Below are 15,023 nucleotides of genomic sequence, written 5' to 3' on the forward strand. Positions count from 1 at the left end.
CAGAGCCCTGGGGACAGGCTGCTGGGACAGACGAGGGGCCTGGCTCCCGGCGCCAGTCGCCCTGTGCCTGCAGCGCTGCAGGGGAGTGTGTCTGTGGCTGCACTGCCGGCACTCAAGCCCCTCGGTCCTGACTGCGCCCTGGGGTCAGCCTGCGCCGCCCGGCATGAGGGGTCACACCGAGATTCAGGACAGCCTCACACTGGCACAGAGCTCAGCTTTCACCCTCTGACTGGAGGAACATTGCTTGTTTCTGGTGATGTGCTAGATGAGGAGCCACTTCCCATGAGGATCCCATGGTGCCCTGAGATAAAGGGGTCCTGGCCCCTCCCTGCCGCTGCACTGCTGGGCGGGGGGGCAGCTCGGGCTGCTGACTGGGGTGCAGGGGCAGACCTGGGGGTGCGGTGCCCTGGAGCACTCCCTCCTGCTTTAATCACTGCTTCACCCCCAGTTTCAAACCAGCTGCCTGGCAGCACCAGCAGCACTTCTAGTCTGGCAGCGCTGAGGGAGTCGGGTCCCTTCATGGCTCCTTAAAATCGAGAAGATCCCTTTGAAGGTCTCGACTGGGCAGGTGTTAATGACACTTTCTTCTCATTAACTGGCTTGATGTTCTCCCAGTCAAGCTGCTCTTTGTTGTGCAGTGCTGCGGTCTGTGAGCGGCTCCTCCTCGTGACGCTCCTCTCGCAGACCTGCACTTTGCTCTTAACTCATCCAGGGGAGTTATATTTGTGGTGGCGTCAGTCTGAGACTGCACAGTGCAGCCCTAGGCCCCGGCATGTTAGTAAAGCTTCCAGATCATTTTTTATTGGAGAAACCAGTGTGGTGCTCTTTATGTAACACTGCACCTCACCGTCTGCACCCCTCTTTTCAAACTTGTGGGTCTGCCCATGCTGGGTGGTGGGAGCTGGTGCCCCTGGCTCAGGGGGCTGGTGCTACTGTCCCCACCTCTCCCCAGCCCACCGCTGCCTGGCTGCAGGGCAGAGGGGATGCCACTCCGTGTGGGGGCATGAGGGCAGCTCTGCCATCCCCCGACCAGCCCCAGACACGGACCCCTGTTCTGGACACGTGGGGGAGGGGTTTTGAGGCGGGGTGGGGGGGAGAGGGCAGAAGCAGGGAAAGGACCACAGGGAATCCTTCAAACCCTTCCCTCCTTCTCTGGGCACCTGCTGCCTCCGAGTGTGTGGTGGTGAGCCTGGTGTGTGCCCCAGTGGCTGGCTTGTCCAGCTGCAGAAAGCTGCTCTCTGTCTAGCGCAGGGGTCAGCAATGTTTTTGGGCAGAGCACCAGAAACATCCACAACCTCAGCTTGTAAGATACTGGGGTGCCAGGGGCAGATGGCACGGGAGCCGAGATGTGCCCAGTCCTTGTTGTGACAGTACAGACATAGCCTCTTCCCCACTGCAGACTTGAGGCACATGAATGCCAGAACGTGCCACATGCTGGCACCCGTGCTGGGACTGCTAAGCCCTGCTCCTGCTTGTAGGGGCTATCAGCTAGCCCCACTTCCACAGAGCTGGGGTGCACCCGGGGTGATAACAAATGCCTTCAGGTCAGGGGCATCACAGCTGGCAGAGGTCCCATAAGGTGAGGACAGCTATGCAGGGGTTGACAGGGGAGAAATGAAAGGGACAGCCCTGTGACAGGCTGGTTCCTGCCCAGTGGCTTGAGGTCTGGGCTCACTTCCCTTGTCTGGGTGCTGGACCCAGCTCTCTGTAATGCCTGGGAAGGCTGACGGACCCCGTTAGTGTCATGATGGCTCCAAGGGACTCTTTCAGCAGCTCCCTCTGCCACAGGCCTGATGAGAACCTGTGATCATCCTCTGCCCTTGTCAGTCTTAAGCATTGCCCTCCAAAATGAATTGACATTTTTAAAATCCTGCACCACGGTGAAGGCACGCTGCAGAGCGCACCGCTGGGTGCACTGTTTCCTACGTGTTTGTGAGTCGGGGGGTTTCTCATCTCTGCCCCCCTGCCTGTGAACGCCCTGTCTCCCCAGCCGTCCTCCTCCCTGCTTCTATTGCTCCCTTGCCCTCACCCCTCCTTCCTCTCCACTCAGTTTCATTCTTCCATTTACTTTCCCATGGCCCCTCGGCCCCTCCTCTCTCTTGTTAGAAGCTGACTTGCAGGAAATCAGCTGCTGTGTTCAGGGAGGCACCACCCAGGATGGGCCCAGCCTGCACAGACCAGGAAAAGCAATCAGCAGAAGCCAGGGCCGTGCAGCCTCAGACCTTCCAGGACAGGACATGGCTGAAGAGGCCGCCTGCTCCATCTGCCTAGACCTCCCGCAGGAGCCGGTGACCATCGGGTGTGGGCACAACTTCTGCCGAGCCTGCATCACCCAGTACTGTGAGGACCGTGTCTGTGGCTCAGGGGATGCTGTGCTCTGTCCCAACTGCAGAGCAGAGTTCCAGGTTGGGAGCTCCCGGCTCAACACGCAGCTCAAAACCCTGGTGGAGGAGATTAAAGAGCAGAGTCTGAAGCGAGGAAAGGAGAAGATGGAGAATCAGTGTGTGGAGCACGAGGAGAAACTCAAGCTGTTCTGTGAGGAGGACGGGGAAGCCATCTGTGTGATCTGCAGGGAGTCCCAGGCTCACCGCGGTCACACAGTGCTCCCCATCCAGGAGGCTGCCAAGGATTACCAGGTAGGTGACACCACTGACCTGAGAGAGCGCATTGCACAGACGCACACTTACCTGGCAGGGGAAGCAGCATGACCACATAGGCGAGCTCCCCAGGGGAAGCAGCGTGACCACGTAGGCAAGCTCCCCCTGGCCAGGAGGGTACTATGAGCTGTGAAGTGGTGTGACTGCTGACTTGCTGGAGCCATGGAGGTGGTGGAGCAGGACAAAGAGGCTCGGTTGTTGGAGGCGGCGGCGCGGAAGCAAGCCTTGATTCTTGAAGAGTATGGGTCAGCAAGTGTTTCATCTAAGATGCTGTTGGCTTCGACAATGAAGAGCGTTTCTGGTGAGCGTCCTGGCGGCATGGCGGCGGAGGTGGTTGGGGACTGGTCCACGGTGGGCCGCAGAGGCAAGGTGGTGTTGTCGGAGAGGAAGAGTGGTAATGTTGCTGGGCAGGAAGATTCTAGAGAGGGGGCGGTCCCACTGCCGGAAGGGAGGCGGAGCTCTGCAGAGAGCAGTAAAGCTGCCCGGAAGGGCCCGGAACCTTCCTGTTGTTTGTGGGAAGAAGGAGACCCCCGAAGAACGCTGAAGCTGCGGGTGAAGGCCACTTTGACTCCAGAAGGGGTCAAAGGAGAAACAACTATGTTGAGAGCAGACTTTATGACCAGGGTGCTTTTTGAAGAGTTGCGTGTGAACCCTAAAGATTTAAGTTGCGTGGTGGCTTTTGATAATTTCCGCCACTGGAATATCACCTTTTGGAGGCGAGAGGCGTACGCTGCCTTCTGGGCCCGGTACGCGGAAGTAGCAGACAAGGAGGACTTACGGGGTCTTCATTCTGAAGCAGGCCAGAAGGCTCGGGAGAGAGTTTTATATTTTAAAATGTATACAGATGACCTAGAGCATGCAGATGTCAGAAGGTGGCTGGAGGGGCGGGTCGAAAAGATCCTCGATATTCAGCGGGTCCTGGATCAGTGGCAAATCTGGACCGGGGCATGGAGAGCCAGAGTCCTCCTGGACGAAGACCCCAGACACCCCGGCGGGGTGAGACACCTGCCCTCTGTCGTGTCCATAGGGCCCTACCGCGGATACGTGACTTATCATGGCCAGCCGAAACTGTGTAGCAGGTGCGGCTCGGCGGGGCACCTGGCGGCCTTCTGTAGCCTGAGAGTTTGCTACAGGTGTGGCGGCAGGGGGCACCGGGCACAAGCCTGTAAAGAGGAACTGAAATGTACTGTTTGTGGAGGTGAGGGGCACCTGCAGCGCCAGTGCCCCTGGTCCTTTGCGAACAAAGCCCGAGAGTCCCACGCAGCAGAGGAGAGGGATAAAGAAAAGCCAGAGGAGGTGGAGTCCACCAACCAGGATGTAGACCCCTTCCTAGTGGAGGAAACACCCGAAGCAGAGCAGAGACTCGATGTGATTGAGGTGGCTGACCAGCTTTTGGAGTCGGGAGGAGAGGAATACATGGAGGAGCACAGCGAGGCAGCGGGAGAAGGGGCACACGAATCGGATTCGGCAACCATGGACTTGGACCTGTCTGGGGAGAAGGGGAAAGAGCCCTCCCCTGTAAAAAGAAAGAAGAAGCGGAGGGTTAAACCTATGAAAAAGAGACTAGAGGAGGAAGGGGGAACGGTCCAGGGGACAGAAGGGACTGCACAGGAAGGAGACAAGGGGAAGAGCGGGAAACTGCTGGTGGAGGGACGAGAGGTTGAGGAGTCTGGCAGGGCGGATGTTTGTGGCTACCTCAGCCCAACTGCTATCGAACATCTGGCTAGGGCCACGGGGATGCGGAAAGTGGGGGAAGACAGCTCAGATCCCAATAGCGGATCGGATGTTTAATGAGGTAGGCTTTGCCTGAAAAATAGCCATGATGGCGTTGACTATAGCATCCTTAAATGTAAGAAGTGTATATGGGAGGCAGAGATGGGAGTCAATGTATAGCACCTTACAAGGTCTGGACGCGCAGGTGTTAGGCCTACAGGAGTGTGGGATCCCCTGGGGGAGAAATTATGGCTATCTGGAGAAGCGCTGGGAGGTGGGACCGTCGTGGTGGGGGGGCTCAAACGAAAATCGAGCGGCAGGAGTAGGGTTCTTGATGAGGGAGCGGGGTTTGAAAATCAAAGGGCAGCAGGTCCTGGAAGAAGGGCGACTGCAAAAGGCAGTGGTTGAGGTGGAGGGCGTGGAGGTGACGTTGTACAACATCTACGCCCCGGCCGAGAGAACGGAGAGGGTACGTTTCTTCCGCAAAATGGGGATGTGTGTGGGGGGTGGAGGGCCGCGGATCGTGATGGGGGATTTCAATTGCATACTTGAAGAGGGTGGGCGGGTAGGGGTTGGGGAGGGAGTCGGGATGGATAGTACAGGGAAGTGGTTGTGGGGGTGGATTCAAGATGAGGGGCTCCAGGATATTTGGGCAGGGACAGGAGTCTTTACAAGAGTGGATCCCGGTGGGCGGGGCCAATCGAGAATCGATTTTGTGCTGGTGTCGGAGGGGCTGGCAATCCGTGGCAAGCGACTGATAGACATCAGCTTCTCGGACCACCGCGTGCTGTGTGTGGAAGTGGGCATTGGGCAGGGGCTGAAACAGGGCAGAGGGGTCTGGAAATTAAATGTGTCCTTACTGGAGGACCCAGAGGAATGCATGGCCTTTCAAAGGGCGTATCGCCAGTGGCAATCCTTATAGCCCCTTTTCCCAACACGGTGGGACTGGTGGGCAGAAATCAAGCAACGCGTGCGGGAGAGGTTCACTGCGGTGGGGAGGAAGCGGGCGTGGCAGAGGAAGAAGGAGTTAGTGCGCTTACAAGGGGAAGTTCAAAGGTTGTGGGAAGAGCGGAAGAAGGGGGCAGCGGTACAGGGAGAATGGGAAAGGGCGAGGGAGGGAGTGAAAAATTGGTTCCGGACCAGGATGCAGGAGCAGATGTTCCTGGCCAAGGCGGAGTGGGTGGAGGAGGGAGAGGAATGGGGCAGGTTTTTCGCCTTGCGGGTGAGAAGGAAGAAGCGGGTGATGGGGGCGGTCCGCACGGCCGAGGGAGGGAGGGTGGAGGACGTGGATGGGGTATTGCGGGAGGTGACTAGGTTCTACGGGGATTTGTTTCGTAGGAAAGCGGGGAGGCGAGAAGACCTGGAGGGGCTGGTGGGGAGTTTGGAAGCCAAAGTGGGGGAAGACGGGAGACAGGGGCTGATAAAGGAATTGACGGAAACCGAGATGCTGGGGGTCTTGAGGACAATGCCTTTAAAGAAGACCCCGGGAGGCGACGGGATCCCGGTGGAATTTTATGGGAAGTTTTGGGATTTAGTGAAGGGGGACCTGCTGGCCCTGTTTAAGGAAATGATGGATCGGGGTCGGGTAGGGGAGGGCTTTGCCCAGGGAGTCGTGGTCTTGATCTATAAGAAAGGGGGACGGGAAGACATTAAGAACTGGAGACCCATCACCCTGCTGAATTCGGATTATAAATTATTTTCCAAGATCCTAGTGACAAGGATGGGGGAGGTGTTACCGCAGGTGCTGGGCGGGGAACAAATGGGCGTGGTGGGGGGGCGGCGGACGACACACACACGCCGGCTGCTCCGGGATACGCTGTCGTACATTACCGACCGGAAGTGGAACACGATAGTGGCGAGTCTGGACCTGCAGAAGGCGTACGACAGCATCGGGCACGAGTTTCTGTTTGGGGTTCTGGCAGGGATGGGGATGCCGGGGGAATTTGTGGGGTGGCTGCGGGCGCTCTAGGGGAGGGCAACGAGCAGGGTGCTGGTGAGGGGCTTCCTGGGAGAAGCCTTTGCAGTGGATTTGGGGGTGAGGCAAGGGTGCCCGCTATCGCCGGGGCTCTTTGTTTGCGCCATTAAGCCGCTGGCACAACAAATTAGAAGCGATAGGGAGATCAGCGGTGTTTGAGTGCCGAGGGGCGGGGAATTAAAAGTCCTCCTGTACATGGACGACGTGACATGCGTGGTGAGGGACGAGGTGTCCTTAGAAAGAGTGGTGAAGCACACCAAGGAGTTTGGGGAGGTATCTGGAGCGAGAGTGAACACAGACAAGAGCGTAGTCCTGGCGGTTGGGAACTGGGGGGATTTGGGGAAATTTGGATTGAGGGTGGAAAGGGAGGAACTGAAAATCCTGGGCGTGTGGATGGATACCCATGGGAAAGGGAAGTGGGCTTGGGAAGTGTTAGAGGGGAGAGTCAACCAGACGGTGGGGTTGTGGAGCACCCGGCATTTATCCGCAAGGGGAAAGGTGCAAGTGATCAAACAGTGCCTGTTGCCAACGATCTTGTACACGGCGATGGCGTACCCCCCGTCCTGGCTACAGGCCGGCGGGTCCAGCGGGCTTTGTGCCTCTTCTTTTGGGGGGGGAAGACAGAGAAGGTGGCCAGGACAGAGGTATATAAGGAAGAGGGCTTGGGGGGATGGGCTCTCCCGAATATAGAGGGTTTTGTTTATGTGCACTTTCTGAAGATGGTCGTGAGGGAAGCGAGGGGCGCAGCGGGACCGGTTTCCAACCTTTGCGTTTTCTGGGGGGGAAGGCTCCTACAGAGGCTGGGACTGTTTGGGAGCGGGTGGCGGGGGCGTGGGCTTGGCGGATGTCACTCCCTTACGCACGCCTTGGATCCTTTGTGGCCAGGGAAGGCTTGGCAGGGTTAGGGATGGAAGGACTGGCGGATGCCAGGAAAGTCCTCAAGTTCCTCAGGTGGTAGCAGAGAATGGCTGATGTCGGGGAGTTGAGCACGGACAAGGTCAGCAGGGTGTGGGGAGGGTTGGTGGGGAAGGAATGGAAAGGGGAGCACGAGGAGCTGGCCTGGAGGGCCGTGAGAAACGCACTGCCAGTGCGACAAGTACTATATCGATGGGGACTCTCACGGTCCCCCAAGTGCCCAAGAGAACTTTGTAACGAACCCGAGTCCGTGGCGCACGTTTTGTGGGGTTGTTTTTATGCACAGAAGGTGTGGGGGAGGGCAGGGTTTTTTTTGAAGGAGACAGGGAAGGCAACGGGGATCACGAGTGAAAATGTGCTCTATGGTTTGACAGAGGGGACGGATGGGTCATGGGGTGTGAGGGTGCTTGTCACATGTATTAAAGTAGCAATTTGGAAAGTGCGTTCCCTCCTAGCACTAAAGGGCTCGTGCTTTTCAACGGTAGAGTGTCTGCAATTAGCTATGCACGAGTTGTATTTCTATAGAGGAAGAGGAAAGCATAGAACGCAAGGAGGGGGTACAACGCCCTGGGAAGGGCTGGACTTCAGAGGGTTGTTTCAGCCCCGCGTAGGCATAGGATAGTTTAAGGGACAGCATATTTGCCAGCAAGGGTCGGGGGGGGCCTTCAGCATGTCGAATGCGACATTGAATATGTGAATATTATGTAATAAGGTGGGATTCTGGTTCCACAATGTGTTGAATAGTGCCTGTTTTTGTTTTTCCCCTCTGATAAAATGGATAAGGGGCTGCAAGAGTGGGTGAGGGAACTTGCAATTATATAAGAAACAAGTTAAATGTTTTCTAAATGGGTTTTCAGGAATTCCAAAGTGATATTATTTCTTCTGTGAATGTTAGGAAATTTTGTAAAAGTGAGTTTGTATTAACTTTGTGAAACCTCAGGTGCGTTTTGTTTATTTGTAGTTTTTCTTAATGTGTTTCATAGTGACAGTTTTTTTCTAATAAAATGTTTTTAATATAAAAAAAAAAAAAAAAAAAAAAAAAAACTTACCTGGCAGGGGAGACACCATGAAGGTGGTTTTCCCAGGGCAATTGTCTCTGATATGTCCTCCATAGGAGGTCTATATTGAGCAGATTCTTTTTGGTATTGGTTGGTGGAACCGGAGCGTGCTCCATCCACTCCATGCATTGACCTGGTATAGTGCTTCCACGACCGGTGCAAAAAAACAGGGAAAAAAAAAAAAAAAAAAAGAAAAACTTACCTGGCAGGGAGCTGTGAGTCAGGAAGGTTCAGGAGGTCTATACTGAGCAGATTCTTTTTGGTATTGGGTGGTGGAACCGGAGCATGCTCCATCCACTCCATGCATTGACCTGGTATTGCAGTGTTTCCAGGACCGGTGGAAAAAAAACAGAAAAAAAAAAAAAAAAAACTTACCTGGCAGGGGCAGCACCGTGTGTTTGGGTCCAAGCATGCAGTTTTCCTTAAGTGTCCCTGGGGATGTCTGTTCTCCTGGCGTGGCTTAGTACCTGTCGGGGTGTTGGGGCTCAAAGCCCACTTTATGGAAATGGGAGGCTCCTCCCGAACTTGCTTCTGCACCCACATGGCCTAGGGCAGGCAAAACTTGGGAGCTTGCGCCTGCACATAGGGCTCTTGGGCTTCCCTTTCGCTTGCTCCTCCAGCCTTTTGGTGGAGTGAAATTAGTGGGCATCTGGGTTCCGAGGCCTCTGGGCTTGTGGCCTGCCCAGAGGATGCCTGCCATGTACTGGGCAGTATCTGAAGTCCCACGCTGAAGTGTCTGCAAGGGAGGGTACTTGCCAGTGGTCGTGCAGCACAGACTGGAGTGATTGAGCTCTGCTTCGCTGACAGAATTGAGAACTGATTTGGCCCAAGAGATAAAATTAGTTAACGGCGGCGGGCCAGTCTGGGTTGCTCCTGTGCTGAGCCTCCCACCTCACTGCACCTGGCCAAAAACCATGCTCTGAGTGTCTCCCCTGCACCACCTAAGTCCAGTCAAGCCCCTTCCTGGATCCCAGTCACAAGCCTGGGGTAACTGCTGTTACCCCCGGACTCGGGTCTTTGCTAGGGCTCTGCACCACCCAGGGTGCACAGACCCTGCAGACCTTGGGGGTGCTTAACCCACTGTGGGATTTTGGGGTGCTTCCTTCCTACAGGAGGGAAAGAAAAGCTAAGCCCACCTTAGCAAGCCTAGCAAAGTTAGCTAACAGGGCTGGTCTAAGGTGGTTACTACAGGGTGTCACAGCTGCCCTCGGGGCATGTGCTGCGCTGAGCCCACAACTTTCTTGGCCTCAGCCCTCTTTGTGTCATGTTTCTGGGCCCCTTGGCCCTGTCTTGCCGTGTGTCCCACCCCCTGGGATCCCTGGCCCAGGGTGGGCAATCCCTGGCCTTTGAACTCAGCTCAGCCCCCAGAACAAACTGAACAGGGCAACGCAGAGGACTGATAGTATCTGCTCCATACAATGCAGCTCAGAATATGACAAAATTGGGTTTCAAAGGTAGAATAAAGCTAAAAGAGCTTTTCCTGTAGCAAGTAACAGAGGAGCAGCAGCCTGGGAGCAGAAACTGCTCCCTCTTCTGCTCCAGTGCAGATGTGACTTTCACTTCTGCTCAGCAGAAACTCTTCTCACCACATTTCTCACATGTAATGCACACTACAACTTCCAGAAGGTGGTTTTGAGGGGAAAGGCTGTGTTGTATGTGAAAAAGTATGGTATCATAGTAGCTAGAGTCGGAAGGGACCTAGGTAGATCATCTAGTCCGACCCCCTGCCTTGGCAGGAAAGAGCACCGGGGTCAGATGACCCCGGCAAGGTGCTCATCTAACTTCCTTTTAAAAATCCCCAGGCTAAGAGCCTGCACCACTTCCCCTGGAAGCCGGTTCCAGGCCCTAGCCGCCCTGACTGTGAAGTAGCGCCTCCTAATATCTAATCTAAACTTACCCTCCGCCAGCTTGTGACCATTATTCCTGGTCACTCCTGGCAGCGCACGGGGGAACAGGGACTCCCCCAATACCTGCTGATCCCCTCTGACCAGTTTGTAGCAGGCCACAAGGTCCCCCCTTAACCTTCTCTTGTGGAGGCTAAACAGGTTCAGGGGCCGTAGCCTCTCCTCATAAGGCCTGCCCTGCTGACCCCTGATCATACGAGTGGCCCTCCTCTGGACTCTTTCCATATTGTCCACGTCCCTCTTGAAGTGTGGCGCCCAGAACTGGACGCAGTACTCCAGCTGCGGCCTGACCAGTGCCGCACAGAGGGGGAGGATCACCTCCCTGGACCTGCTCGAGATGCATCTGTGGATGCATGACAGGGTACGATTGGCCTTCTTGACTGCCTCCCCACACTGCCGGCCCATGTTCATCGTGGAGTCAATGACGACTCCAAGATCCTTTACCGTCTCCGAGCTGGCAAGAGGGGAGTTCCCCAACCTGTAAGTGTGGTGCCGGTTCTTCCTCCCCATGTGCAACACCTTGCACTTATCAGTGTTAAACCCAATCCTATTCTCATCCGCCCACCGTTGCAACCTGTCAAGGTCAGCTTGTAGCCTATTGCACCCTTCTAGTGCGCCCACATCCCCCCACATCTTAGTGTCATCAGCAAACTTGAACAGGGTGCTTTCTACCCCCTCATCCAAGTCACTGATGAAGATGTTGAACAGTGCGGGCCCGAGGACCGAGCCCTGCGGAACCCCACTGCCCACGTCCTTCCAGGTCGAGAAGGACCCATCCACTACCACCCTCTGGGTGCGGCCCTCCAACCAGTTGGCGACCCATTTGACCGTGTGGGCATCGACACCACAGTCTCCCAGCTTTTTGATGAGGACAGGGTGAGAGACAGTGTCGAAAGCCTTCCGGAAGTCCAGAAAGACTACATCCACAGCAACCCCTGCGTCTAATGATTTGGTGACCTGATCGTAAAAGGCCACCAGGTTGGTCTGACAAGACCTGCCACTGATGAACCCATGTTGGTTGCCCCTGAGCATGCATTCCCCCGCAAGGCCCTCCTGGATGTGTGCCAGGATAATTTTTTCAAAGAGCTTACCCGGGATTGAGGTAAGACTAACTGGTCTGTAATTCCCCGGGTCCTCTTTTTTTCCCTTTTTGAAGATAGGGACCACATTGGCCCTCTTCCAGTCCTCCGGCACCTCACCAGAGCACCACGAGTGCTCATAGAGCCGCGCCGGGGTCCCGCAATGACCTCGGCCAGTTCCTGTAGAACCCTAGGGTGAAGATCGTCCGGACCAGCAGACTTGAACACGTCCAGCCTCTCCAGAAGTACCCTAACTAACTCCTCGCTAACCCCTGGCCCAGGCGTGTCTCTCCCGGGGCCCGAGGGGGGCCCAGCAGGGAGGTGGCTGAACTGGTCCCTACTTAGGAAGACAGAGGCAAAGAAATCGTTAAATATGTTAGCTTTGTCATCTGGCGTGATGACTAAGTTGCCCATCGTGTCCTGCAGGGGCCCCACATTACCCGGGACCCTCTTTTTACCCCCTATGTATTTGAAGAAGGACTTCTTATTGTCCTTAATCCGGGAAGCTAGTCCTATCTCCATCTCTGCCTTGGCCCTCCTGACTGCCCCCCTACATCCTCGGGCGACTGTAACATAGTCCTTCTTGGTGATGACCCCATCCCTCCATTGGGTATATGCCTCCCTTTTAGCAAGGAGACATTCCCGGATGCTCTTAGTGAGCCATGGGGGTTTATGTGCCCTCCTGCTCCCTTTGACCCTTGTTGGGATTACCTCCCTTTGGGCATGGAGGATCGTCTCCTTAAGGAGCAATCACTCCCCTTCAACATCTGATTCCCTTCCCCTCTGGGTCCTCAGCGCTTCCCCAACGATCCTCCTTAGCTTGTTGAAGTCAGCCCTCCTAAAGTCTAGGGCTGTTGCCTTGCTGCAGCCCTTTGCCACCTTACGCTGGATGGTGAATTCCAGCAAGCGATGATCACTGTCTCCCAGGTGGCCCATCACCCACAGCCCCCTCACCAGGTCATCACCCGTGGCCAGCACCAGGTCCAACAAGGCGTCTCCCCTGGTGGGACTGTGCACCTCCTGGGTTAGATGGAGGTCCTGCACTCTGGCTAAGAACCGACGTGAGCGATCAGACTTGGCTGACTGCTCCTCCCAGCAGATGTCTGGGAAGTTCAGGTCCCCCATGATGACCACATCCTTAGCCCTCACTGCCTCTGTGAGCTGACCTAAGAATTCCTGGTCGAGCTCTTCTCCCTGGTTGGGAGGTCTATAGTAGACTCCCACCGTTAAGTCTCTCTCCCCTGGACTGCCTTTTACTCTAACCCAGAGCACCTCAGAGTGCCCCCCCTCTACCCCCTTGCTAATTAACGAGCAAGTATATTCCTCCTTGATTTTAGAGTGCTACTCCTCCACCTTTCCTTCCTATCCTGTCCCTCCTGTGTAGCCTATAGCCCTTGACACTCACCGCCCAGTCATGCGATGAGTCCCACCACGTTTCTGTGATCCCCACTATGTCAGGGCTGGTGACAGCTAGGAGGAGGGCGAGTTCCTCCTGCTTCTTCCCCATACTTCGAGCATTCGTGTAGAGGCATTTGAGGCCTCCAACGGTTGTGCCCACTGACCCCCTAGTCTCAGCAATGCCCCGTCCCCCATCACTTACCTGTTTCTCCCTTTTGAACATTGGTCTGGGCTCGCTGGCTGTTGCTGGGCCTGGTAGTTCATTGTCTCCTCCGCCTTCATCTTCGCCCTCCCCCGACGAGCCTAGTTTAAAGCCCGCCGAAAGAGGTTCACCAACCTGGAAGGGAACACACGCTTACCTTTAGGGGAAAGGTGGAGCCCATCCCATCCCAGCATGTCTCTCATCACGATGTGCCGGTCATGGCTGAGGATTAAATGAAGTGTTTCATAGAGTTTCATGGGATTTAACTGGCCAGACTGGAGGGGACAGGGGTCATGGCTGCACTGTGCGGCAGCTCAGGAGCTGTCTCGGAGGTAGACGCAGCACGGGGAGACCCTACTGGGGTCTCTGGCACGCCAGCTGGAGGAGCTCCAGACCACATTTCAGAGACTGCGTGCCATCAGGGACTGTGAGCAGGAGATAGACTACTACTGCCAGGCCCTTCTCCCCCAGGAGCCACAGGGGAGAGCTGCGTCTCCCTCCGCGACTAAGGAGGACTCTGGGACCTCCCGCTCTGCCCAGTCAGGGGCATGGACCAAGGTGGTCAAGGGCCCTAAGGCCCGCTGCACCAAGGCCCCCCCCTCGCCGAAGCTTAGCAACAGGTTCGCACCTCTTGCAGCCCCGGCAGAGCCCACGCAGTTGCTGGCTCCCGCAGGCAACCCAGGCTCGACCGCAGCTACCGGCCCCGCTCTCCCCAGGACAAAGGGAAAGGTGTTTGTTGTGGGAGACCCCAACCTGCGGGCACTGAGGGGGCAATCTGCCGCCCCGACCCCTTAGCCCGGGAAGTCTGCTGCTTCCCGGGGGCCCGCATCCGAGACATTGCGGAGAGGATCCCGCAGCTCCTTCAGCCCACAGACCCCTACCCCATGCTCCTTATTCACGTGGGCACCAATGACACGGCTCAGAGCCCCCCAACCAGGTCATGAGGTGCTACAGGGAGTTGGGAGCGGGGCTTAGGGGTCTGGGAGCTCAGGTGGTGTTTTCCTCAATCCTCCCAGTCTCGGGCTATGGGCTGAGGAGGCAGAGGAGGATCCACGCAGTGAACCAAAGACTGCGGCGCTGGTGTTATCGGGAAGGCTTTGGCTTCGATGACCACAGCCCGCTCTTTGGCGAGAGAGGCAGCGAGCTGCTGGGAAGACATGGCCTACCCGCAACAATCTCATTTCCTTCTGTGACCAGTTGACCTATCACCTGGACAAGGGACAAGAGATTGATGTCATATATCTTGACTTCAAAAAAGCGTTTGATCTGGTATCCCATGATCACCTCTTGGCCAAACTGCCCAGTTGTGGCCTTGGCTTCACCACTATCCGCTGGCTGGGAAATTGGCTTCGTGGTCGGACCCAGAGGGTTGTGATTGATGGCAGTCACTCATCGTGGTGCCCTGTGACCAGTGGGGTCCCTCAAGGCTCTGTCCTGGGACCCATCCTGTTCAACATCTTCATTAACGATGTGGACATTGGAGTCAGGAGTGGACTGGCCAAGTTCGCCGATGACACCAAACTTTGGGGCAAAGCATCCATGCCAGAGGACAGGCGGGTGATCCAGGCTGACCTGGACAAGCTCAGCAAATGGGCAGACGAGAACCTGATGGTGTTTAACACCAATAAATGCAAGGTTCTCCACCATGGGAGGAAAAACCTGCAGCATCCTTCTAGGCTCAGCAGTGCTACGTTGGTTAGCACTACAGAAGAAAAAGACTTGGTGGTCATCATTGACCACAAGACGAACATGAGCCTGCAATGCGATGCTGCGGCTAGTAAAGCGACCAAAATGCTGGCGTGCATCCCTAGATGCTTCTCAAGCAAATCCCGGGACGTCATTCTCCCCTTGTACTTGGCCTTGGTGAGGCGGCAGCTGGAGTACTGCGTCCAGTTTTGGGCTCCATAATTCAGGAAGGATGTGGAGAAGCTTGAAAGAGTCCAGAGGAGAGCCACGCACATGATCAGAGGTCAGGAACACAGACCTTACGATGACAGGCTGAGAGCCATGGGACTCTTTAGCCTGGAAAAGCGCAGGCTTAGGGGTGATCTGATGGCCACCTATAAGTTTATCAGGGGTGACCACCAGGATCTGGGGGAACGTCTGTTCACCAGAGCGCCCC

The 15,023-nt window shown here is 56.0% G+C and overlaps 3 protein-coding genes across 2 annotated transcripts in view; 2 read left to right on the forward strand and 1 right to left on the reverse strand.

The window, feature by feature from the left end:
• LOC149875538 (uncharacterized) overlaps positions 1–15,023 on the reverse strand; it is a 246,051-nt gene that overhangs the window by 189,216 nt on the left and 41,812 nt on the right.
• Positions 2,178–15,023, forward strand: part of LOC149875546 (tripartite motif-containing protein 6-like) — a 139,532-nt gene continuing 126,686 nt past the window's right edge. The window contains exon 1 of the mRNA XM_090030961.1: positions 2,178–2,636. Coding sequence (XP_089887087.1) covers positions 2,238–2,636 — 399 coding nt within the window. The 5' untranslated portion in view covers positions 2,178–2,237. The remainder of the gene's footprint in view (positions 2,637–15,023) is intronic.
• LOC149875547 (uncharacterized) lies at positions 2,708–4,603 on the forward strand. The gene has a single exon (XM_090030928.1). The coding sequence runs from the start codon at positions 2,820–2,822 to the stop codon at positions 4,446–4,448; it is 1,629 nt and encodes a 542-aa protein (XP_089887054.1). The 5' UTR covers positions 2,708–2,819; the 3' UTR covers positions 4,449–4,603.

Source organism: Crocodylus siamensis, chromosome 1 (genome assembly GCF_052110815.1).
Source record: "Crocodylus siamensis isolate JL-2025a chromosome 1, ASM5211081v1, whole genome shotgun sequence".
Lineage (NCBI taxonomy): Eukaryota > Metazoa > Chordata > Crocodylia > Crocodylidae > Crocodylus > Crocodylus siamensis.